The 26668-nt window shown below is 49.0% G+C and overlaps 1 protein-coding gene across 1 annotated transcript in view; it reads right to left on the bottom strand.

The window, feature by feature from the left end:
* Nucleotides 1-1946: 1946 nt before the first annotated feature.
* Nucleotides 1947-26668, bottom strand: part of GABBR2 (gamma-aminobutyric acid type B receptor subunit 2) — a 365809-nt gene continuing 341087 nt past the window's right edge. The window contains exons 14-19 of the mRNA XM_045563833.1: nt 21411-21521; nt 16970-17194; nt 14315-14497; nt 11618-11747; nt 7626-7743; nt 1947-4601 (exon numbers count right to left, since the gene is read on the bottom strand). Of these exons, the coding sequence (XP_045419789.1) occupies nt 4436-4601; nt 7626-7743; nt 11618-11747; nt 14315-14497; nt 16970-17194; nt 21411-21521 (933 nt within the window). The 3' untranslated portion in view covers nt 1947-4435. The remainder of the gene's footprint in view (nt 4602-7625; nt 7744-11617; nt 11748-14314; nt 14498-16969; nt 17195-21410; nt 21522-26668) is intronic.

Raw genomic sequence — 26668 nt, 5'->3', positions numbered from 1 at the left:
GAATTGTTCAAAGCCACACAGCCAGGTAAGCGGGGCTGTAGAAGTCTGCACCCGGGCCTGGTTACGTTAAGATTTGACCCATGCCATCACACACAGACAGGATACATGCTGTGTGATCTTTCAGCAATCTGAGGCCACATGGATTCCATGGTAAATGATTAACACATACAACCCAGTTGTCCTCAGATGTGGCCATAGCAGCCCTAGCAGATAGGTACACCCTACGGAGTTGGACTGCCTACATCTTCCCCTTCTTTCCCTCGTTTGCTGGCTAGCTCCTACTCATCTTCAGGTCTAGGTATAGGACTGGCTATGTCATTTGTGGGGTCCAGCACAAAATTAAAATGCTATGTCCCTTGTTCAAAAGTTATTAAGAATTTCAAAACAGTGACAGCAGAGCATTAAGCCAAGCCTGGGGCACTTTAAAATGATTGTACAGGTCGCAAACCCGTGAAGCTGGGCCTGTTTGGAGGCTCTGTCCCCTAGGAAGCATGCCCTGATCCCCCAATTTGGGCAAGGTGCTTATCACATGCTGTCGTCATTTCTTCATTATGCTTCTGTCTCTCCATTAGTCTGTGAACTTCTTGAGACCTGTGTTCTGTTCACTGTCATCGCCCTGGTGCCCAGCCCAGGCCCTGGCAAAGAGCAAGGGCTCAGTGGATGCCCTACTGGGACTTGGGACTCCTGCGAGTGGGACCTGGAGAAACCAGGCAGTGAATTGTCATCTCTGGGCAGGACCCATTCAGGAGCATGGACGGGTCAGCCTGAGCAGGACCGAGTGAGCCTCTGAGATTTGCCAGGGTTTCAAGTGTGGGGAGGAAGTAGAGTTGGGATCCATTTCCTCCTCAGGGCCTCACAAATCCTGCTCCTCAAGGCTGAAGGAGGTGAGGTGTGATGACCTGAGGAGGCTAGGGACAGGCAGGAGACAGGGGCAGAGACAGCAGAACAGACATGGGGGGGTGGCCCTTCCTGGGGGCACGCTGCTGGGCTCCAGCACCCCCACCCTCAGCCTGGCCCCACGACTCTTTTTAGCCTCCTGAGGCTTCTAAGGTCCTCATGCTCCCTTTGGGTGTCCTTACCCTCCTCCCTGCCCAGAGGCATGTGTGGGTCCAGGGAAATATCTCCTATGTGTCTCCTCAAAACCAGGAGGAGGGAGGAGGGCAGAATCCTCAAAAATTTTGGACAACCATGGGCCCTTATGTGGAGCCCCCTGGATCCCACAGATTTCTTTCGGTTCTAAGCAACAGAAACCCTACGCGGTGTAAGCAGAAAAGAGTACGTGTTAGTTTAAAACCTAGAAACTTAAGGGGGGAATGTACCTTTTGCCATCGCTGGTCCTTGAGCCCAAACGATGTGATCAGAGCTCAGTTTCTCTCTTTCCATTTTTCTCCGCGTGGAAGGCAAGATCTCAAACCTTCTGAAAACAGCAGGCAGAAACTCTGGGTAGGGCTCTGATTGGCTGGGCTTGGGTAAGGGGCATATCCCTGAACCAATCCCTGTGTCCAGGGGTGGGAGCAAGGGCGGGCCTCCAGAGTTCCTCCCTATGTGTCCCCCTCCATCCCCCCAAAGCAGGGCTGTGCTTCCCGAGAAAGACGGGAAGGGAGAGCTAACCAGGGACTCAGGCACCATCAGGACCCAGCTCTTGATCCTGCTTCTCTCTCTGTGCTCCATGTCTCTCATAGAGGCTAAATTTCTCTACATGGAAGAATCCTGGGGAAGGGATTTATTGGCTCCGCTTGGGTCAGGTTGCTACCTGTGGCCAATCAGCTGTAGCCAAAAGTTGGGGTCCCACGGTGACAGGGCTGCCCTGCGCTGTCAGCAGAAGGCCAGGACGGTGGTTTCTGAAGGAAGGGACGATGCTGAGCAGGCAGCCCCAGAATTGTCCCTTAAGTTTCTGAGCAGAGGAATATGGCCCTATGTGACCTGCATCTTGGGAAGAGTAGGCATTAAAGACGACAGTCTTTTTGCTTTTATTCATAAAAACAAATTTGCAACAATTTATTAAAAATCGATACCATGCAGTAGGGGTACGAGAAATTCCTCATTTACATTTGATTCTGGCAGTTCCAGTCTAATTTAAAGCAATTGTGCACTAACATCATTGGAAAATGCCTTCAGGCCGAAGCCTCTTCGGAAATGGACGGTGTGTTTGCTGCATATAAAAGAACAGAACCATTAAGTAGCTAGAGTCACTTCTGTGGGTCTTGTTATTTGCGGGGAAATTAAAAAAAAAAATGGGTGAACCTACAGTATCAGTAAGACGGAGAATGTACTTCGTGGGTTAACCTAGAAGACTGTGCACGTTCGGGAGTCACAAAGGGTTACAGACACACACACTCACCTCCGACAGTCCAATACTTTTGTTTGTTTTTTTTCCTGCTATGCTGGAATAATATTTCTACAGGTATTTTTGTGTGTATACATTATGTACAATTAATTGTCTCTTTCCCTTTGAAAAATTAATGTGGTCCTTTAAATTAAATTTGGTTTTGGTGAAATTAAGAAAGCAAGTAAATACTGGTAATACACAGTGAGTGACAACACCGATTTTTAGTGCCTAAACAGAGAATGACTTCAACTTGACCTGTGATGTGCTAACATTTTTTTTTTTTTTTTCCCTAAAAGCTACAGTACCTCCGTAACCTCTCTTTGGGGAGGGGAGCAGAAAGCTATGCTACGTGAAATAGGGTGTTTTGAAATGTTGGCGATGGTAAGATTCCTGTGGGCCCTTTCATCAAAGCCTGGTGGTGACAACAGTGTGTTCCTGACTGCAGTGGTTCTGGGAAGAGATTATTGCCTACCTGTTGAAGCTGCCATTAGGTTTCTTTAGGGAGTGAGCAAGCCGCTCAGTTGTGCAGACGTCCTGGACGTTGTCATTCAGGCCTTTCTTTAGCAAAGAATGAACCTGTCTAGGAATGTCAGAAAAGTCATGGGGAGCCTCCCTCCAGCCGGGTTGTTCGGGGTAGAGGGCTGTGCTGGAAGCTTCTCTGGGCCACACCCCCGGCTGTAGTAAGGGCTGAAGGTCTAGTCACGCTAATACCTCACGGGTCAGGGCCACTTCACTGTTTGGTACCACGCTTTCCTGGAAGAGATCACGTTTCTATCCTCAGAGTGACCCTGTGAGGTAGGCAGGACGGGTGTTATTTCAACCCTGATCGGTTACAGAGGGGAAACTGAGGCTCAGAGAGACACTAGTGACTTGCCCAAGGTCACGTAGGGAGTCAGCAGGGGACTGAGGACTTGAACCCAGGGCTGTCTGGCTCCCAGGCCAGTGCTCCTTGGGGTTCACTTGAAAGGGAAGAGTGATCTCATGAGTGAGAGTCAGTCTGCCGACTGGTCACCCCCAGAGACCCCCGGGGAGAGCTCACTGGCTTGTCTGGGTGGAAGGCTGCCTTCTGGAAGCCAAGGGAAGCCCTCAGCCAGCAACTCTCTCCCCATGGCTACAGGGATGTCTTTTAGCAGAATGCCCCCAATTCACTTTGGTCAGAAACAAAGTCAGTGGAAAAAAAAAAAAATCCCAGCCAGCCCTTGGGCCCTGATGAGAGAGGTTAAAGTGCACAATCTTTCTTTATCGTGTTTGCTGGGAACAGACATTCCATGATTAGCTCGGGTGGTCCCCCTTATTACCGGGAACACCCGATATGAACACAAGGACATGGCCAACGTGGTGGGTGCATGACAGACTGTCGGTGAATGCTGCAGAGCGTGTCTGCAGTGACGTGCCCTAAATCCCCACGGTCCCCGGAACGGGTGTTATTGTGTTAATGTGTGGCATTTACCAGAGTAACAAACATCTCGTTTGGTGATGGAGGTCCCATCAGGAGCATGCAAGTCCGCCTGCTCCGGGACCCCAGCCCTCCGGCGCGCCTGCCCCAGGGCTGTGACTGTCTGCGGCTCTTGCAGACTCCCTGTTCCAGGAAGGCTGGGGGTGGCTGGCCTGGCAGCTGGGGGCCTGGTGGCCCTGCCCGCCTCCTCCCCCGCAGTGGAGAAGGGCTGGCCTGAGCGGCCACGGCCAGCGACGTGTGTGCAGAGTGCAGAGGCGGTTTCTCCAGAAGCCCCGTGCCTCTGCCCAAGGCTGCTTCGGGCTCCTCAGTGACTTCTAGCTGGAGTTCCAGCGCCTCTCTCCTTGTCTAGATTTTTTTTTTTTTTGCAAGTTTCAAATATCCCAGCTCCTCCTTGTTTGCAGACATCAGGGAAGAAGCCGTTTCCACTCCTCTTCTTTGTGAAGGAATAAGAACTTCACAAATAAGGCTCAAGGTCAGATGCCAAGTCCCCCCTCCCTTCCTGTCCTCCTGAGTGCCATCCCAGCAGTCCTGAGAGGCCAGCCGCGGCGCCTGGCTTCTCCGCAGCCAGAGCCGACAGTGTGCCTGCAGCAGACGCCTCTGCCCAGCGTGGTTCTGTCACGGGGGAGGCCCCGGCCCCAGGCCTCCCACCCTTACAGGCCCGAGACCATGACTCGGAAGGAGGGTGGCACGTGTCTGTGGCGGGGGCTGGCGGTGGGGCTGACGCAGGGGCTGACACAGCTGGCGTCCACGCCTCCTATGGACGGGAGGTAGGCGTGGTGGAGGATGGGGAGCTGGAGGGACAGCCGGCGCTGGATGCTGGAGAGAAGGAGAGGGAGAAGAGTTAGTGCAGGCTGTCTGGCTGCTCCTGGGTTTTGCTTTGGCTAAAAAAGCTGAGATCTGTCCATCTAATCATCTAACTGTTCGGCTGTCTACAGGTATTTAATGAAAGCCTACGTGTACCAGCTCCTGCCCTGGGAATAACCAGGGAGACCAGAATAAACACGGAAGATGCAGTCTTCTTGGGCCTCTGGTCTGGGATTTGGCAATTATTATAAATGTCATAGCAGAAAAGATGCTCCTTGACTTACAGTGGGGCTACATGCCAGGTGAAAAAATGCATTTAATACACCTAACCTCCCGAGCATCGTGGCTTACCCTAGCCTGCCTTAAACGTGCTCAGAACACTTACATCAGCCGACAGTTGGGCCATGTCATCTAACACAAAGCCTATTTTATAATAAAGTATTAAATATCTCCTGTAATTTAGTAAATACTGTACTGAACATGTATCACTTTCAAATCATTGTAAATCTGAAAAATTTTAAGTTGGGACCATCTGTATTACTAAGGATAAGACTTTGCCCTTCTAACAGGGCTTTGCTGCAAACACAGACATGTCTTGTTCTCTACTCTTGCACCCTTCCACGTGGACTTGGCTTTCAGCTCTATCCCTGGAAGGCTCCTCGGTGGCTCTATCCTTCCTCTGTTCCCTCTCCACTGCCTTGCCCAGGACCTCATCCCTGCTTGCTGGGCCAGTTCCAACACGCTCCTCCCTGGTCTTTCAGCTTCTTTGGTGACTAGTGTTATCTTTCCAACACTGGGAAGCCGGGGGAGGGAGAATAGGACATGCACTGATGTGACATTCAGGGCGCCCTGCAATCTGTCTCTCGCCAAACTCTCCAGGTGAATCTTCTCCCCTCTCCCCACAAGCCCTGTCCTCTGGCAGCGATTATAGTTTCCCCTAAAATCCTGCTCCTGCATGTTCTTCCACTGTTTCCCTGTCTGGAATATTCTTTCTCTGTTTCCCGACCTGATGAACCGTGTTTTCTTCAAGATTTGGTTTAAATGTCAGAGAGTGGGCCGCCTTCCTCCTCTAAACTCCCAGAACCCTTGGTAAATACCTAGAAATGAAGCCAGAAAAAAACTGGAGGTGGGGCCAAGCCAGGAGGTGGATTTGCTTGTGGTGAATGGAGGAGTAGCAAGGGGAAAGGGGGCTGTCCTGTCCTCTGACTTCCTTCTCACTGCCACGCCCTCCCAGTCTTACTGGATGTCATGTCACCTAAACTACTGAAAAGGCTGCTTTGGGGAAGGTGCCCAGGTGACTGTTCCCCTGCTCTGCTCCGCTGCACTCTGGCTCCATTGCGTACTGCCATAGTGCACTCCTGGAGGGAAGGGGCTGAATTCTTAGGGCTCCTTGTGTCCCCAGTGCCTGGCCACTAAGATGCAAACAAAAACAAAAACAAAAACCCCAGATCTTAACAAACACCCAGTAGGCAAAAGAAATATTGCTATAATTTAAAGCATGAAGGATTATTTTTTGTATCATTATAAAGATGAAGGATTGAGGGAAGGGTGGAGAGTTTATGTAACGTGCTCATGGAAACAAACCGGAACCGGGGAAGTTGGGACTCTTCTGTTAACCCCTGTTGCTTTGAGCTGGAGGCCAATCAATTCACAGGGGTGTCTCATCCCCAGTGGTGTGCCCTTGGCGGTTATTGGGGCACTGATGGGTTCTGAGCTAGATGGGTGCAGATGAAACACTGCCCCCCTGACCAGAAAGGCTTCTCCCAAGAGACACTTTACGGGTGTGCATGGGATGAAACTAGAGTGTTGTAGATCTCATTTGGAAATTTAAGTTGAACCTGTGTAATGTCAGCCATGATCTAGTCCTTAAGGCAAGCTGGTGTTGGCAAAACATCCAGGAAAAAAAGGGGAGTTGAAGATAAACTCTGACCTGGGAAAAGGGTGCCCTGTGCAGGCACCCAGGGCAGGGCTGTCTGCCTAAGCAAGGTGGGTATCTGTCCCGTGGTCGTCAGAGCCACAGCATTCTGCTGTCTGTCAGGACCCTGCTCATGTTTTCATTCATTCGAAAGACGCTTGCCAAGAACCCACTAAGGCCGGCACCTGTGTTCAGTCCAGAGGACGCACGAGGGCTCGTACCTGACCTTCCAGGTGCTTACACTCTAGTGAAGGCAAACGCTGGGCAAACTCTGACAAATGCCATGTAACCATCACTAACTGTTCTGGACAGTACGCTGGCCAGGCCTTGGAGCCAACTGGGTTGATAGTCTGTTAGCTCTAACACTAATGGCCCCAAATCGTGCTACAGTTGATGATTTGGTGGCTTTTGCTGGTTCCGCTGCGTGCCACTTCCCAGAGGCCAAGTTTCAGAGTTGATGTCTCTAACTCTGCTTCCAACCTGCTGTAAGACGGGAAGAACTAAAATTGCCTGTGGAAACAGTTAACTGAGATGTTCAGGTCTTTCCCTCGATGTCACCTTCTCATTGAGTCTTCTCTGACAACCCTATTTAAAGTGACACTCCTGGATCCCTTTTCTTGCTTTATTTTTCTCCAAAGCACCTGTCATTTGACATCCTATGCCTTTCTTTTTTATTCGGTTGTCCTTCCAGATAGAATGGGAGCATCAGGAAGGGAGGCATTTGAGTCTGTTTTCTTTGCTGCTGTGTCCCCAGCACCTATACCTGACACATTGCAGGTCCCAGAAAATCCTTGTTAAGTAAATGCATTTAGAAAGGTTTGCTTTTACACATAGCAAAGACGGCGTGCCTCAGTGGAGAACACAGGATTTGATGTTGAACAGACCCAAGTTCAAATCCCATCTCCTGCACTTAACAACTGGGTGAGCTTCGATAAGTCACCTCCCCTTTTTTGAATATTAGTTTTCTCATATGTAAAAAGAGCATTGTAATTAGACCTGTATCACGGGATCGCTGTGGAGAGCAAATAAAACAATGGATGTGAAAACATGGTGCAAATTGTAAACTGTTGTGTAGGAGTAACACATTGTCCAGCAATAACTCTCAAGGAGAAGGCACTTACTGTTCTGGAGAGTTTATATCTTCTATAGGATCTTTGCATGTTCGGGAGGGCTCTGTTGTGTTCCACTGTAGCTGGGGATTTTGATCGAGGTGATTTTTTAAAATGGCCTTTCCCCCATCTGAATGCAAAACAATAATATCACAACACGTTCTGTTAACTTGGTTTTTAAAAATCAACAATGCAATTTTTAGTAGGATGATGCCCAAGGAGAGAGAATGCAAAAGAGCCCGTCATCCCTCTGCACCAAGTGTGGTCTGTGTAGCGGGGAAGCCTCTGCCCTGGGACAGAAGCAGGATGCTGGGGACATGTGTGGCGTGCCCCGTGCCTCCTTCTCTCCAAGATAAAGGGGGGGACGTCAAGTCGACTAATGTAGGCAACATAACTTAGAAATGAGTGGTTCTAATATTAAGTCCCTTTTCATGGGTAGGTAGGGATGTAATGACAAAGAACAAAATCTCCAAGGAATAATTTTGATGAGGTTGGCAAAGGTTGAAAAGAATAATAATAGTAAACTGCTGGTGGAAGTATAAATTGACATAATCTTATGGAGAGGGACGCTGTCTTTGTGTCAAACACCATAAAAAGTGCCTCTTTTTTACCCAGAATTTCCACTTCTGGGAATTGTCCTAAAGAAATAATCAAGAATATATGCAAAGTTATTTACAAGATATTCAATTCAGCATCATTTACAATATCAATGTTGCAACTAATCTGAATTTGTCCAGTAACCATAGATTAGTTACGTAAATTATGGGGCCTCCATTCAAAGGAGTATTGTGTAGCCACCAAACATGGTGATGGAAATTCTCTCAACTCTGTGCTCCAGAACCATCTGGGGAGATATAAAGAAATATAGAAACCTGGCTCCCACCTGGGAGATTTGGATTCATTTGGCCTGGAGAGAAGCATTGGTGATTTTGTTTGTTTTTGCTGCAGTGGGAACCTGATATGTGTGCCATTTTGTACCCATGTGAGTACGGTCCTAATTATTCATAGACTCCATATTTGCAGACCTTGTCTTCTTGCTGAAATTTATTTGTAACCCCAAATCAATACTCGTCATGATTTTGTGGTCATTTGCTGCCATGCACAGAGTTTTGAAAAATTTGAGTTGCTCCCAGCTGAGGTTGAACAAGGTGAGGCTCTGCCTTCTCCTTTCAGCTCTCACACTGTAAATAGGTACCTTTTTTGAGGTTATTTAGCGACATGTTTTTCATATATTTGTGCTTTCTCTTGGTGATTTTGCTATTTAAGATCGCCCCCAAGCGTAAGGCTGAGGGCTGTGGTGTGCCTTGCGGAGAAAATCCGTGCGTTAGATAAGCTTCCAGCAGGCTTGACTTACAGTGTTACTGGCCATGAGTGCAATGTTAATGAATCAACAATATATATTGAATAAGGTGTCTTTAAACAGAAACACACATAAAAACAAAGTTATATATTGACTGGTTGACAAAAATGTCAACCTGCAAGAGGCTTACACGATCCTAACCCTGTATGTTCCCTAGGAGCAATGGCTAATTCACTGTTCATGTGACTTTGCAGAACATTTCTGCTATCCCAAATAACCAGAATCGACTATATATGCAAACGCTGTGGTCTGAATGTGTCCCACAAATTCACGTGTTGAAACTTAATGGCCAATGTGATAGTATTAAGAGGTGAGGGCTTTTGGAGGTGATTAGATCGTGAGGGTGGAGCCCTCATGGATGGGACTAGGGCCCTTATAAAAGGGCTTAAGGGAGTGGGTTCACTCCCTTCCATCCCTGCCATGTGAGGACACAGTGTTCCTCCCCTCTGGAGGATGCAGCGATCCAAGCTTCATCTCGGAAGTGGAGATTGGGCCCTCACCAGACACCTAGTCTACTGGCACCTTGATCTTGGACTTCCCAGTTTCCAAAACTGTGAGAAATAAATTCTGTTGTTTATAAATTACCAAGTCTGCGGTATTTTGTTATAGCAGTACAAGCAGACTAAGATATATAGAATAAATTCCAGAAGTGGGATTCCTGGGTCAGAATAAGCTCTATTTCAACCGGCAATGTTTGAGAACGCCCCTCTCCCCACCTGTTTCCTTGCACTCTTAGCAACTTTTTGATCTCTGATTTTTGCCAGTGTTAGAGGTGAAAATGATATCTCATTGCAGATTTAGTTTGCATTCCTTTAATAAGGAGAGAGATTGATCATCTTTTCATAAGTGTAAGAACCATTTCTATTTTCTTTTATGAGAGCTCTCTTCTGCTCATTTTTCTTTTGGGTTGTTGGTCTTTTTCTTATTAATTTATATATATTTATTTATACTTTGTATATAATTACATATATTTTCTCCTTATATAAGGGCATAAGCTTGTTATTGGAGTTAAAGTATTTTTTGGCTGAGTTTGTTGCTTGAGTTTTTGGCTGTACTTATCATGGCTTTTGCAAGAGAAAAAAATTCTCGTTGTAGCTAAATTTATGAACCTTTCCTTTTGCGGTTTTTGTTTTGTATCATACTGAGAAAAGCTTTCTCCCCTCTGAAATTATTTAAGAAAAATTCTCCTTTGGTTTTGCCTAGTGCTTTCATGGTTTCACTTTTTATGTTTAAATCTTTATCCATCTGGAATGAATTTTTGTATAAGGTGCGAGATAGGATCTACCTTTTTTTCTTTTTAGATGGCTACTCATTTATCCCAATTAAATTTATTGAATAATTCAGTTTTTCATTAATTTGAAATACCCACCTTTACCAGATACTAAAATTATTAAGGGTAATTTTTATTCTTGTAATTTCCTTGCTAGTATCTCAGTTGAAACATATTTACAACCAATATCTTGTGTAATATTGCTTCTATAATAGGAATACTTATTATTTATGTAATAATAAAAGAAACATGATTTTTCATTGATTAAAAAATAATTTTATAACAAATTAATGACTATATGCTAATGACAAAATCCAAACAATAGAGAAATATATAAAAGAAAATGTAAAAGAGTCCCTCTCATCTACCTTCTGCAGCACCATTCCTTTTCCCATGGGTGAATACTGTTAGCAATTTAGTGTTTGTTCTTCCAAACCTTTTAAAAAATGTGCTTTTACACACACACACGTGTGTGTATGTGTGTGTGTCACAATCACTGTGCTGCCCTTCATCTTGCTGTTTTCACTTGGAGATCTTTCCATATCTACACAAATAGACCCACCTCACTTTTTATAATAATAGCTTATTTTAAATAGCTTATAATAATAATGATAATAGTAATAATAGTGCCATGTTTGGTTGTATCTTAATTAATTAAACCACCCCAAATAATGAGCATTTAATTCCAGCTTTTCTCAGCTACCAATAACACTGTGATGTACATTGTATGTTTATATCTTTACCCACGTGGGAGCATTTGCAAGGGGCAGGTTCCTGCTAGTGGAGTTGCCAGGGCAAGTGGCTTAACATGTGGAGAGTGCCAGACTGACTTCCAAAATACTACCAGAAGATGCCCATTTCCAAACACTCTTACCAACACTGGTAATCTTTAAATTTTTTCCAAAAGTTAGGCAAAAAATGGTTTGTGTTATTGCAGCTGGCATTTCCTAGGTGGCTGGTGAGACTGAGCACCATATTGTATCTCCCTGACCAGTCTTTCCTTATACATTGATGGGGTGTGTTTGAACCCGTGAAACGTTGTTCAGGGAGGTAAAGGTAAACTACTAAGAACAAAAGGGAAAACGCAATGTGCCCCCAGTCAGTACAGTGGGAATGCTGCCCACGTCGTGTACGTGTGGAACTGGAATACCAGGGATTAGAAATAGAAGCTCCAGGCCCAGGCAGGGTGGGGTTCCAAGTGGACACTGAGCTGTGGTCAGGGGGCAGGGCTTCCAGGTGCTCCAGCTGTGCGTGTGTGGCTTCAGACCAGTCCCCTGCCCTCTCTGACCCTCAGTTTCTTCATCTGTAGAATGGGAGATGGACAGCTGGTTTGAAAGCCTGGTGCCCACGTCCCAGGGCCCCACCTCCTCTCACCTGTGCTCTCAGTGAAGTTCCCCAGGCTGAGGATGTCGTTGAGCTCTTGGTAGTGGTTCTGTTTAATGTAGGTGGTCTTTTCTGGCGTGTCCTGCAGCTGCATGGTGACCTCTTCCAAGTCTTTATCCAGCTAGAAGACAAAGGCTCCAGCTGAGTCAGGGTCCTCAGCACTGCCCCTGTCCCAGCCCTGGCAGCCAAACCTCACAGGGCAGGGCCTCTGCCTGGCTTTGGGCGCTGAGAGCCAGGGGGCCGCTGCATCTTGGGGAGGAGATGCAGAAGGACCTTGCCAGCTCTTGCTCAAGGAGAAGCTGTGATGAGGGGGACCTGTGCTTTGCAGTTACATGTTCCGTGGTGGCTTTGGCCTTGATGGAGCAGCCCAGCAAGCCCAGGGAGGTGGGGCAGGGAGAGGGGAAGAGCTCCGGCTCCGGGGTTGGCCAGGCCCAGGCGCAAACCCAAGGCTGCCCCTTGCTGGCTGTGTCCTGGCTTGTGAGAATTGAGTCTCAATTTCTCCGTCTGTAGAATGGGGTAATAACAGTACCTACCTCGGGAGGGGGGTGTTGTGAAGATCAAATGAGACAATGCATGGCAAGTCTGGTCCAGTGCCTGACACCTAGTAAGGGGAACCTGCTACTGTAATAATTATTACTGATACCTAACAGGACCCTCGGTGGGAAGCGCAGACATGCAGGGCTAGTCAGCTCTGAGCCTCACGCTGTCAGGGGGACTCAGACCAGCAGGGCTCACCCAGAGTTAGTCAGGATGGGCCCCAGCCACCCCCAGGTTATAGAAAAATCAGGTACACGTTCTGGGGCAACTCAGCCCCAGAGAAGCCTGGGAAAGGTGTGTGATGGTGGTGGTGGGGGGTGGTAGTTGGGGTGGGTAGTGGGCATCCTACTACAGTAGAAGGCAGGAGACCTTATAAACTGTAAAGTGCTGTCCTGACGTCAGGAGCACAGCCATTCAATTAGAAGTTAATTGATAAGCTTTCACACGGAGCCGGAGAGAGATACCCTTTTCTATGTGACTCAAACGGCAGGGCCAGGATCAAAGGGCGGGAGGAACAGGAGGCCAGATTGTGACTCAATTTCAACAGTGGTTTGGGTTTCCTAAGTGAGTGAACCCGTCAGTGCTGGAGTGTGCAAGAAGTGAAAGGCACAGAGACATGTCATTACTAATCACAGAGAGGTCCGACAGTAAGACAGAACCTGCAATGGCTTTGGGGGCCAGACACCTTTCCTGCTTTGCTCTGGTGGCTGACGGCGGGCTGCCACATCCTAAAGTGGCGTCCTTAGGTACACAGACATCTGGGCAATGGCTCTCTGTGGCCGACTACTGTGAGCCCCTCCAAGGGCTGCCAGATGTAGCCAATAAAAATACAGAACGCCCAGTCCAATTTGAATGTCAGGTAACAATGAATCCTTTTTCAGTATAAGCATATCCCAAGTATTGTATGGAATATACTTATGTTAAAAAATATGATTGGCTGTTGATCCGAAATTCAAATTTAACTGAGCATCCTGTATCTATCTAATCTGGTGACCCTGTGTCTCATTTCTTCCTTGCAGCTGTCCAGCTGGAGACTACATTTCCCAGCCTCCTCTGTGGCTAAGCCTGCTCATGTAAGTTCTTGCCAGTGTAACTGGAGCAGAAGCAAAATGTGTGCGCTTTTCGTGTTACTTGCTTAAAAGGCAATCCCTCGCATGGACTTCCTGCCTCTTCCCTTCCTGACACCGAGAACAGGACATGCCTTCCGCCCACCTTGTGCAGATGGGAAAACACCCTGGGAATGGCAGGAAGCCAGAGGGAAGGAATCGAGTCCGGCCATGACCGTGGGGAACAGAGCTGCCCAACGGGGACCTTCTCCTCAGGAACATTAGGAGAGAGAGAAATAAACATATATTTTTTTCTGGGCCACGTTATTTTGGGGCCCCTTTGTTACAGCAGCTCAGCCAGCATCCTAACCAACACACTTTCCTCTGTCACTTTCCTGCCCCTGCCACTGAATCAGAATCCCTTTAAGAAGGGAATGCACAGCCCGCAGACCATGGGTCTGGTCCTATCCCCAACCCCAAGGGAGGGGTGGAGAAGAGGAAGGTAATTTGCTTTCCCCTCCCTAGTATGGAAAGTCCAGAATTTGAGGTGTGGCTTGGGCACAAAGGAATCTGAGTATGGCATCTCCAGAATATTCAAGAACCAGCTGAGAACTCTCAGAACAAAGGGTAGGTCTGCTGCAGCACATTCTCCCTCCTGAAAACTTTCTTTTCATTTCCTCTTCTCTTCCTGTACATCATATACATGTGGGTGGATACTGGGTTGTGTTGGGAGAGTGAAAAACAGAGAGAGAGAGAGAGAGAGAGAGAGAGAGAGGAAGGGAGAGACAGACAGACGCCGACCTAGGAAGGTACGATGGCCTGGGGGCTTACATATCTCTACGAATTCCTTTCTTTCTGAGGATGGCTTGAGTCAGGTATTGCTGGACTCCGGGAGCCTGGGCCAGGTGGGCAACAAACTCACGTCCAGTTCTGACAAACCACCTCTGTCTGTTTTATGTGTTACCGCTGGTTCCTGCAGCCGTAACCACAGCAGACGGGACTGTGTGCCCGGAAGGTCTGGAGGAGACCGGAGGGTCCCGGCACCAGGTCAGAGGGACTCAAGTGGCGGGAGAGGGCCCCAGCTACCGGGTGCGGAGGGAGGTACCTCTGTGATCTTCATTCGCAGGCGATGGTTTTCCGACTGTAGGCCCTCCAGGCGGGACGTGCTTGCTTGGTTCACACTGGTGACAGAGGTGGATGTTTTGGAATCTTCTTTCTTCTGATTCTGAGTGAACTGGAATCGCCTGTTCTGAGTTGCTGCATCTGGGTTTGTTCTCAGAGTGATGAGCTGAGGGGACAGAGGTAGGGGCGGGATTGAAGAGAGAGCCCCGGGTCCTTCCCCCGTCCCCCACTGTTGCCCTCCCCGCGGGTCCTGCACTGGAGGTAGCAGGGGCCCCAGGAAGGCCACGGGCTGACAATCAGGAGACCTGGGCTCAGGCCAGGCTCTGCCACTTGCCCGTGTGTGACCTTGGGCAGGTCCTTTCCCCTTGCTGAGCCTCAGAGTCCTTCCTGGCCAGTAGATGTCTGGTCTCCTGGCCACGATGCCACCTGCATCCCAACTGTCCTGCAGAGGCCCCTGGGTCCCTCAGGCCTAGCTCCAGCTCAGCCTCCTCTGCCTTGATCCTCGCTCCCTGCGGCAAATGAACCCTGAGGCCAACAGTGAGGAAAGCAGTGTCATAGAGGACAGTGAAGGCCTCTGTTTGTTAGAATCACTGATGAGTTTTGGGGACAGGCTGGTAACTAGCTCTGTCACTGACAAAGCAGGTTTTTGTTTTATCAGTTTAAAGCAACACACGTTTATCATCTCACAGTTTCTGTGGCTCAGGAGTCTGCACATGGCTGAGCTGCATCCAAAGACATTTTTTATATAAGACAAAAAGTTGTCACTTGACCCTGATCTTGCCCATTTATTCTAGAAACACCTCTGGTTTGGGGCAGGCTCTGGGCTCAGCCCTGGAGAGCAGTAGCTGAGTGAGCCGCGGCCCCTGCCCACCAGGACCTCGTGGTTCAGAAGTGCAGGGTGAGGATGAAGAAAGGACTCAACCTGCGCCAGGACAGAAGGTATCAGGACAGAGTGCCCACCACAGGGCCGTGGCCTGGGCTGGGCTCTGTGGAGGGTCTGGAAGGACGGTGGGGATAAAAGAACTCCACGGGGGAAGAAAGGGCACATGCAGATGCAGGGCCCAGCAGGCCCAGGGCTCAGCGCACTCATGGGGAAGGGCAGTTTGGATGGTAGACAGGATTTTCTGGGGCGACTGGAGGACACTTGAGAGTCCCGAAAGCCAGCCCAACACCAGGGATTGATCCTAGAGCCAGTAGGGCAGTGAGGAGCTATTGGAGGGAACAGAGCAGAGTGGCATGATCGGAGCTGGGCTTGGAGAATCATCCGGCAACTTTTACAGGATGGAGAGAGCGTCAGAGTGCAGCAGAGAAGCCACAGCCTTGGCTTGGAGCCAGGGCAGGTGTGGCCAGCTAGAGGAGAAGGCAGGTGTACACACCAGGGGTATTCTGGTCCAGAGCTGACAGCGCCTGGGGACTGACAGGGTGCCTGGGAGGATGGAGGCACCATGGGTGACCTGTTTCCCTAACTGGACCCCAGGTAATCCCTCCTCTCCCTCTTCTCTGGGACACTCCCCCACCTGGGTCAGTAACTCCTTCCCCTCTGTTTCCTGACCCTTCCTTTACTCCTGAGACCCACTGAGGCTACAATTCCCCCTACACAGACCATCCTACGGCAGGGGGATCCTGAGAGGTCAAGGCCTCTGGTTCTCCTGCCTGCTGCTAGGTGAGATGATGTTTGAAAAATATCTCTTCAAGGTGGTCCTGAAGGTCAGCCTTTTGAATAAATGGAAAATGTAAGTGGCTATTAAAAATGTTTTTTTTTTGACCCAATACTACTACTTCTGTGACTCTACCTTAAGGGAATATTTGAAAACAAGGAAAATATGTTATGCAGAAAAAACTGTTCATTTATAATATATAAAAAAACCTGCAAACAACTGTAATGCTCACCAGTAAGGGATCAAATGGATATGCAAATTATGGAACTTTCCCTCAGTGATGGTTATGAATGTGGGAAAGTACAAAGAACGAAAAGGTAAGTGAGAAACGCAAACCACAAAACCACATGCATGTGTTATAACCATAGCTTAAAAAGTATTACCTCCTAGCCATTAAAAAAAAAAGACTGGAAGGAAACATATCCTTACATAAATATCAAAAAAAATACCCAAACAAAACATTACTAGTGATTATTTTTGCGTATTGGGACTATGGGAGATTCTGAAAAATCTGGCTTTTACTTCTTTGCATTTTTTTTTTCTTTGTTTGTTTGAGACAGAGTCTCGCTCTGTTGCCTGGGCTAGAGTGTGGTGGCATCAGCCTAGCTCACAGCAACCTCAAATTCCTGGGCTCAAGTGATCCTCCTGCCTCAGCCTCCCGAGTAGCTGGGACTACAGGTGTGCACCACCATGCTCAACTATTTTTTTCTATTTTTGGTAGAGACGGGCTCTCACTTTTGCTCAGGCTGGTCTCGAACTCCTGACCTCAAGCGATCCTCCCGCCTCAGCCTCCCAGAGTGCTATATTATAGGCGTGAGCCACCGTGCTCGGCCCACTTCTCTACATTTTCTAAACCTTCTATAACATGAGTTGTCTTCATTGTAAAGAAAGAATGTGTAAAACTTTTAGAAAATGCAGGAAACCCAGCAATGCCCTCGTGATGGAGGCAGCGGCCAGGGTGGTGCGGGTGCCACCCGTACCTTTGGCACGAACACCAGGCAGAGGGTGATGGTGCTGCAGAAGATGATGACCAGGGCCACGATGCAGAACTGCACGTTGGGCTGGTCCCGGGTCAGGAAGGAGACGGCGGCCCCGATGATGCACATGATCCCCACGTTGTAGACGCTCATCCCGATGTACTTGCTGTCGTTGAGTGCGGGGATGCTGACGTTGCGGGTCTCCCAAGCTAAGAAACAACCGAACAACTGAAATGGTGAACAGAAAGGGGAGACGGTCGTTACCAAGGGGCAGCACACGCTCGCTGCTCGGAGAAGCTGCAGAACGGGGATGGGAATGGGAACAGAGGGTTACTTAGGGGATGAGCCTAGGGGTGCTTTGGTCTTGGCCAGGTCTTCTGGATGTCACCATAGGTCTCCACTCTTGGTCCTGAGTTGAGTCCCACCAAGGAAATACAGACTGGGGATGTGACAGTTGCCCGGTTCTCCTTCACCCCCGTGACTGGCGCACACACAGACCCACCCAGCGGAGGCCACAGTGGGAAGGAACTGTAGATAAGATCTCAACCTCCTCCCCTCACTCTCTAGAACACTAAGGCCCAGAGACAGGGAAGGGGCCTGCTCAGGGCCACACAGCAATAGGTGGCAAAAGTGACTGTGTCTGTAGAAGTTCAGGCCAGTCTTTTTTTCTATTAAACTAGGCAGATCTCATGTGTCAGGGACTTCTATTATCCCCTAAGGCACACAGCCACGCAGAATAGAGACTACATTGCCCAGCTTCCCTAGAACTAGGTGTGCTGTATTATTAGGCTCCAGGCAATGCCTGTAGGTAGAGGTGGTGTGTACAAGTTCTGGGAAGGGTCTTTAAAGGGAAGGGGTGTTGCTTTCCCTCCTTCTTAACAGCTGGAGTGGAATGTGATAGGTGGAGCTTCAGCAGCCTGTCTTAGACCACAAAGGCATCTTAGATCATGATGTGGGAGCCGTGTCATGACAATGTGGGGGCCACAAGATGCAAGAAGCTGAGATTCTGGAAGCCCTTACACCAGCCCAAGACTGCTTACCTCTGGACTAAGTGTATGTGAGAAGGAAATTTCCTATCTCTTCAACCACTATTATTTTGGGTTTCTCTGTCACTTGCAGCTCTACTCCTAACCAATAGATCTCTTAACAGAAATGGACAGGGTTGAGGCCAGCTGTGATCTGCAGCAGGGTGTTGAGGTTTAGCCCTCTTGGGTGTCAGGCTGCAGGGGCAGTGCAGCGGGCAGAGGGCAGAATGGTGGTGTGACAGGCAGGAGAAGAGCCAAGACTGTTGACTGACACAGGGACGGCTGCTTCAGTGCGGCTTCTCCAGGCTATTTCACAAAGGCCCCTCCTCCGTTTGGCTTCGGCCGGGCAGCTCAGGGCATGTGACAGCCCCATGAACCATTTAACATGCTGAGGACCTTCGTTTTGGGGTTTGATTTAGCTTGGCAGTATGATGCTGTGTGGTAGAAGGGGGCTGGACACAAGGCCAGAAGATCTGGAATCTGCTCTGCCAACCGCTGGCTGGGTAACTTTGGACAAGGCATTTTGCGTCTCAGACCTCAGTTTCAGTGTCTGTGAAATGGGAATAAGAATACCAACTCACAGGGTTTCCATGTGGATGAAATGAGATGGATGCAAAAGCACTTAGTAGACTGAAATGTTCCGTACAAAGACAAGTTCAAAGCTATTTTGTGATTGATATTATTTTATACAACCATGATTATTTTCCTCTCCTTTCTTCTTTATCCTTTGTCTAAATATGTTGGCTCATGGCCTGATTTAGTCTTTTTTAAAAATTCTCTTTAATATGGGGAACTAGAAGCCCAGAAACCAGATACTGAGTGAGAGGAGGAAACCAATGTGAAACTGTTGGAAGCCTACTTTATGCCGGTTCCGTCACACGAGACCCCTTCTATCCCACGGTGGCTGTGCCATCTTGCGGAGGAAGCAGAGGCTTGGCCAGGTGAAGTGACCTGCCTGGGGTCCCACAGCGTGACTGCCAGGGCTGGAGGGGGGCCTGGGATGACGGCTCCCTGACAGGGAGTTAGCGTGTCCTCCTCTCGGCCATGCTGCTGACGCGTCACCAAACCACTGTGACCAGTCTCCACCAGTGACAAAACATGGACAAGTCTGGGGACCTGGGGGTTGGCTGCAAATCTCTGACACTCTGAAGAGTTGTCAGGAGGAAACAGTAACTTGGTCCTAGGCCTTCAAGGAGTAGAATGACAGTTCACGGGCATAAGTTACGCCAAGGTAGATTTCAGGTGAAGATTAGGAAGAATTCTCTAGAAAAGCAACCCATCTGTAGTGGGTTGAATGGTGGCCCTAAAATATATGTCTACACTCTAATCCCTGAAAACTGTAAATGTGACCTTATTTGGAAAAAAGGCTCTTTGCAGATATAATTAAGGATCGTGAGATGAGAACATCCTGGGTTATCTGGATGGGCCCTACATCCAGTGACAAGTGTCTTTGTAAGGGACACACAATGCAGAGACTTGGAGAGAGGAGGAGGCCATGTGAGGGCGGAGGCAGAGATTGGAGCCATGCGGTCACAAGCCAAGGAATGCCTGGAGCCACCAGACCCTGAGAGAGGCAAAGACGGATTCTCCCCTAGAGCCCTCAGAGGGAGCACAACCCTGCCTTGACTTTGGACTTCTGGCCTTCAGGGCTGTGCATGCTCTTTCCAGCCCTGAGGGTCTGCGGTTCCAGAACAGAAGGGGTAGGGGTAGGCGTGAGGTTTTAGTCATAAACCCTAAGGGCCAGGAGGGCTGGGGACAGTTCCCTGCACATACTCTAAATGGCAGAGCATCTGTGCTGTCAAATATAGATTTTATTCACGTGAGCTGGCTGAAGGCATTAGCTGCGCTGGAAGAGATACAGTCATCTCAAACCACTTTTGGAAGTAGGTGGGAGAAGATAATGAATGATCAAAACATGACAGATAAATCCAGTTTAAAGATGTCAATATGATTCACCACAATGTGATTTCACGGAGTCTCAGAGTCAAGGAACAACAGGCTGGAAGGATCCTGGAAAGAGTCTAGTTTCACTCTCTTTATTTAATAAGGGTCAGAGGGAAGCTCAGGTCATCGGCACAACATGTTTCCCACGAAAGAAGCTTGTCCTTCTCAGGGGGCTCCATGACATCTGTGGACACTGCTCCCTGCTATCCAAAAATCCTTCTTTACAGGGAGTTGAGGTCTGCCTTCTGGCAACTTCTGCTGCTGCTAACGGCTCTGCCCTCACGTCTGTGCCACTCATCTCTGACAGTTCTTCCGAGTTTCTGGTGACTGTGTTTCCCGAGTGTGTTCTTACCCATGCCCAGGACCTTTGGGCAGCCCTCACGTTCCCATTTCCACCCTACGCACCTCCTGCGGACACCTCCAAGGTCATTACCTTGTGGGGCCCATACTGCAGCCCAGTGGTCCTGTTACTTGCACTGGGGGGAGGTCAAAAGACCTCTACAGAAGCCACAAGAAGGTCTCAACTGGTATGAAGTGGGGAACAATCTTTGCCTAGGGTCCTCCAACACACGCCCTTCGGTGAGGCCCCTTGAAGGACACAGGATCAATCACTAGAAGTTCTCTGAAGCAGCAGCAGGTAAGAATGCATTTGAGCAGCACAAGAAATTCCAGGATATTTGACTTTGGAGAGGGCTCCACACAGAAGTGGATGGTGGCTTAAGTTTCCTGTGGAAAGATCTGAGGAGGGTGCAGATGCCAGTTTCGTGCCGCTGGAAGGGCTTAAGTGGAGCATGGTTTACAAGGGATATGGGAGAGAGGATTCAAGGATCAACCTGGGCTAAGGTAGGGGGTGGGGCTGACCTTTCAAGACCTTCCTACCTTTGAAATTCCACGATTGTGTGATGTAGCCTTGGTATGTGATCTTCGATTTTAACAGATGAGCAGAGTGGAAAGAGTGCTCGGTGCAGAGATCAGAAGTTACCAGGTAGCCTTTGGCAAATCATTTAACCTCTCTAAGGCTCACTTTCTTCATTCTATAGAACAGGGGTGATTCTACTCACCCCATTATCTAAATGGGGATGGACTTAAGAGGATCCAGTGAAATGCAGGAGGGGAACATACACCAGATGTCAACAGACTGCTGTTCCTGGGAGCAGCACAGTGACAGCTATGAGGTGCACTCACAAGTTTTGGGGTTACTTTCTGGTTAAGATCTTGACTCTGTCACTTACTAGCTGGGTGACCATGGGCAAGACACCAAGCCTTGGTGTCCTCATCAGTGCAATGGGGATATTATGTACCTATCTCACAGGGTTGCGGTGGGAACTGAGACAGCATGTGGCAGACACTGGGTCTGGCAGAGTAAGAGCTTAATCATGGGGGCTCTGTTTATTTTTACGCTGACAGAGGCCCCTGAGAGACAGAAGCCTGACAGAGAAGCGTCCCCCCAGCTCTATCTCCTGCTCTGCACCTACCATGAGAAGCCCTTTGTAGGCATAGACAATGCCAAGCCAGATGGTCATGTGGGTGTTCTCACAGTGCTCCAGGAGAGGGCGGATGGAGATGTCCCGTCCTGCTGGGTCCGGCTGTGCAAAGAGAAAACAGACACTCCAGGAATGGCATCGGGCACCTTTCCAGCAGCTGGGTCCCTATCTGAGAGCCCTTTTCCCTCCCATGAGCCACAGCCAGTGCCACCACCCAGGAGGCCCTTTGGACCCCACCTCTGTGTTCCCAGGCTGTGGGGCTCAGGCTTAGCTGGCGTTGACTACCTTCGGTTTGCTGGTTGTGATTCAACCCTGCACTCCAGTTCTCTGCATTTGTCATGCCTCTCCAACTTGGACCAGAGCTCCTGAGGGTAGGGTCACTTCTGTGCCCCTAGGATCTAGCACAAGACCTGGATTAGTGTAGGAATCTCTAACATTTGTTGACAGAGTGTGGGTGAGAATGAGGCACAAAGTTAGCTCGGGAGCCCTTCAGGTGTCTTTGGAGTTAACTTAGGGAGCTGGAGATAGAACATGCACTGGTCTGCCCAAGCCTGGGACCTTCTATGCCCTTCTGAGGAGACTCTCTTGCCTACTGCCCCCATTGCTGGAGCAGTAGAGGCAGCCATATTATGTACCACATGACCCATCCTCAGCCAGAGCTGATTGGACAAGGGATGGGCACTTGACCCCAGGCAGCCAATCCAGAGGCTGGTCAGAGAGGTTTCCTTGTACAAAGTGCTCTGCCCAAAAAGGGGTGATGGAGAGGACCCGCCCCAAGCATGTCCTCTCTCTCAGGAATCTGAATTGGGAAACTCTGGGATAGAATCAGCCAGATGGTGGCCAGAGGAGAAAAAGACACCTAGGGAGTGAAACAATGTCTATTGTACATTTATTTTTTTCTGGACCATTTGAGAATAAGTAGCAGATATCCTGATCCTTCACCCCTGAATACTTCAGCATGTATTTCCCAAGAATAAGGAGATTCTCTTACACAACCACACTTACCAAATTCAGGAAATTTAACATGGATGCAGTATATTATTGGATACACTATCCATTTTCAAATTTCACTGATTGGCCCAGTAACATCCCTTAAAGCAATTGTGGTTTTTCCAAAGCAGGCTCTAATATAGACCCATGCATTGCATTTACTTGTCATATCTCTCTGGTTTCCTTTGATGCCAAACAATTCCTCAGTCTACTTTGGTAGTTCACGTCATTGCTATTTCTGAAGACTCCAGTTCAGTTATTTTGTAGAATGTTCCTCGATCTGAGTTTGCCTGAATGTGTTTCCATGATTAGATTCATCTTATGCATCCTTGGCATCCAGGATTGTCAAGGATGCATAAGTAGGATTCATGTCAGGGGTACATGATGACACTTTGTGACGTTACCTGTGATCACTTGGTTGAGGTGATGGCTGCCAGATTTCTTCACTTGAAAGGTACCATTTCCCCTTTGTAATTATTAAGTAATCTGTGGGAGCCACTTTGAGACTGTGTGAGTGTCCTGTTCCCCCACAAACATTCACTCAGTGGTTTCAGCATCCATTGATGATTCTTACCTGAGTCACTTACTATTTTGGTAGTTGCAAAATGGTGATTTCCAACTCTATCGTCACATTTAAACACTTGGCATTCTCCAGCAAACAAGAGCCTTCCTTTCTCCCCTTAAGTTATGTATATCAGAATGGACTCATGGGTTCCTTTATAATTCAATGTCTTATAATCCCTTGCTATCATTATTCATTTTGATGCTTAAATTTTTCCAGATTTGGTCAGTGAAAAACTTCTTAATGTTGCCCCCTTGTGTTTTTTCTGCCATGGAATCAGCCATTTCTCTGAGCAGTCCTAGTTCTTTTTAGTGGACAATGGTGTTTAGAAACCAAGATCTAGGCACTTGATGTTCTCACTGTTTCTAGGGTGTCATTACTCCTAGCCTCTATCTATCATTGGTATCGATCTACATACAGATATGGATGAAATCGAACACCAGAGAGCTCTTGCTTGCCTCCCCTCAGTCCAGATTCACCTCACTCTTCTCCCACAGTGAGATCCCTGGCTTCCAACATCAAAATATTTACTCACTTGCTCAATCCTACAATAGACACAAAATAGTTTCAGAATTGATATATCCATACAACTATCAACAAAAAAAGTTAGTAAAGTTGAAGATTACTTTGCAGATCTGTTTGACTTTAGAATAGATCCTACTAAGGGTTTAGTTTAGCGTCAAAGAACTGTATTCAGAATGTTGTGTTCTGATGGGGTTGCCCTGCTGAGGCCCAGGGTAAAGCCATGCCCCTGAGGGTAAGGCGTGGGCATCCCCAGGGTCAGTCACTAGGAAGAAGAGGTACTTTGATGGGACCCAGGGGTAGAAGGCAGGCCTTAGGCAGGTGGAAGTTGGAAACCCTAATTTTTTGGCCCTGCTCTCTAGGTCTAGCCCTTGAGGCAGGCGATGGTCTGTGTTCCTGTGAGCTGGAAACAATGGCGCTCCCATATGGAAGCAGGAAGGGCTGGGGGGATGGGGCCGGTGGGCTCAGGCCATTTTGTAGCCAGATCATCCAGCTGCATGTTCTTTCAGGCTTAATTTCCCTGTTGCTGTCCCAAGTCACAGAAAGCCTTAGCTCGGCCTCTTTGGCTCCCTGGGCATCAAGCCCACACTTGGACTGGAGTGCTAGAGAGGACGGCAGGGTTCCCTGAGGCCTCTGCGTGAGAAACATCCCAGGGGAAGCTGATCCCCAGAAACCAAAGTCAGAGTGGCCAAGGACAGAGATGTTCCCCTAGTGCTACCTCCCCTGGAGCTGGGCTGCACTTTACTAAGGGTAATGGGGGTTCCCTGACATCCTTTCATTGTTTAATTAAGGAGACAGAATGGGCTTGGTCCTACGGTCAACAGTCACTTAGTGGCAGAATCTGGGTTTCTTCAATGTCTAATGATTAAGTGGACATCAGAATGCAGTAGCATAGGCCTGTTACGGTCATTTGTGAATAGCAAAGCCATTAACGATGATTGTGTCTGTTGTTCTACAGTGAAAGGCAGTGATTTATGATGGAATCTTAGATTCTCGTAGTAGAGGACTGGTTCTGTCATACACTGTTGTTGGATGGAATAAAAGTCTTTTCCTGGGAACCTGAAAAGGCCTGTCTTATATATCCCAATGAGAAGAAGCCACCCTGTCCTGTTCTTAGTGAGATGGTTGCACTATTATTTTTATTTATTTTATTGGAGACAGGGTCTTGCTCTGCTCTGTCACCCAGGCTGGAGTGCAGTGGCACAATCATAGCTCACTGTAGCCTCAAACTCCAGGGCTCAAGGGATCCTCCTGCCTCAGTCTCCAGAATAGCTGGGACTACAGGCATGCACCACCATGCCCAGCTAATTTTTCTTATTTTTTTTTGTAGAGATGAGGTCTCACTATGTCGCTCAGGCTGGTCTTGAACTCCTGAGCTCAAATGATCCTCCTGCTTCAGCCTCCCAAAGTGCTGGGATTACAGGCATGAGCCACTACACCCTGCCCATTCTTTTGTTGAACCGGAACCTTCTCTGGGACCTCCACCCATTGGGACTTGTCTTTCCTCTGGAACTCCCCAGAATAATCTCAAGCTCTGGCTTTGAGTCTGTATACCCTCCCTCAGGAGGGAAGATCGACAGAGAAGAGACATCAATCACTGTGCTTTCCTCTGAAAGGACCCTGTCCTGCAACCTGCCGAGTCTACCGCTGATCTGTGGGCCCAGAACTGAGCTCAGCACTGCAGGAGGTGCTGACAGGGCCTGCCCACACCCCCTGCTCCAGATCTCCTTGGCTTTCTAAATCACCGTCTCCACTGGCGATTCACATGTTCCTTAGGGTTGACCAAGAAGCCATCAAGTAGTTTTCACAGACCTGCTGCTAGCACCGTCGTCCCCCTCTTGCTGCCGGCATTCCAGCCTGGTTACCTTTCGCCTTGTCAGGAGCTCCCCCTCCCCCACCTCCCCTCCCTGCCTGCTCTGACCTCTCTGAATCCTGAAATCCTTATTCTTACCTCTGGCCTTTCAGTGCTCCACCCAGCCCAGTAGCCTTGAGCATGGCCTTGGCCGCTTGGCAGAGGTGGGAGGGCCACTGAGAGGTCCTGAGGGTGGGCAGAGCTGCTTCCATGCCCATCCACCCTGTTTGCAGGTGCTGATCCAGAAATAAACCACAGAAATCTTTGGCTCATTAACGTCGCCCTCACGCAGCCCCATGTCTGTGCCACAGGATGCCGATCCCAGTGGCAGGGGCTGGGGCGGGTTTGAGTGACAAGGGTCCTGTACTTGTGGGGCTGGGAGTGGGGAGTCTGTGAAGGAAGCCAAGTGACTCCTGCACTGACTCCCAGAGCAAACTGTTCAAGCCATGCCTCTTGTCTGGGCTGCCCTGATCCTGCCTGGGACGGGAGCTCACAGCGGTCTGTGCAGTCACACACACAGGGAGAATGCGCCTGAGCATGGCTGGGCCCCGGGGGCGGGCAGGCTGGCCACCTCTGAACCCTAACTCGGTGTTAGTGTCATACAACAAAGCACCACTAGGGGACACCAAAGATCCACATGGCGGGTCCAGCCTGGTGGCTGTGGATTACCCTCTGCTGGGGACAGGGAACTACTGTGCTCTGTGGGTCTGGAAATGGTGATGCTGTCAGCAGCATCCTCTGCTACTCTGGCAGGCACCCACTGACCTAAAGCAAGGTCAGATTTCCACCCACTATAAAGGACCCACCCCAGCCCCCTTCCAGGCCAGCTGTTGGGGGCCGTTGGGGATGGACCCAGGCCGTACTTGGGCCCTGGACTCAGCCTGCTCCCAGTGTGGGCCACCCACGCAGCCCACGGCCAGCGAGCAGGGGCCCTGACCGCTGCAGAGGCCGCGCTGGGATCTCACGCCAGGCTGGGGCGCACACCTGGATTTCAGCCCTCCCTACAGCTGATTCCAGCATTTGCACCACCCTAGAATGTTTCTCTTGCCCTGGATGACTGGCTTACAAGAACTTATGACTTGCTTTTTCCTCTTTATTTTTCTTCCCTACTTGTTGCTCACCTGGGCAATTGCCCAGCATTCATTCATTCGTTTATTCAGAACCTAGCTAGCTACTAAGCCCTACAATTTGCCAGGTACTGTTCCGGGAGGGATGCGTCAGTCACCAGATGGACAAGAGCCCTGTCCTCACGGGCCTCCAGCTCTAGTCAGACCAGGACGGTCCCCATGAGACACAGCTTCAGAGGGAGAGTGGCTGACCTCA

This window comes from Lemur catta, chromosome 10, assembly GCF_020740605.2.
Source record: "Lemur catta isolate mLemCat1 chromosome 10, mLemCat1.pri, whole genome shotgun sequence".
NCBI lineage: Eukaryota > Metazoa > Chordata > Mammalia > Primates > Lemuridae > Lemur > Lemur catta.
The sequence above is the reverse complement of the archived record's forward strand: the minus strand, read 5'-3'. Positions and strand labels throughout refer to the sequence as shown.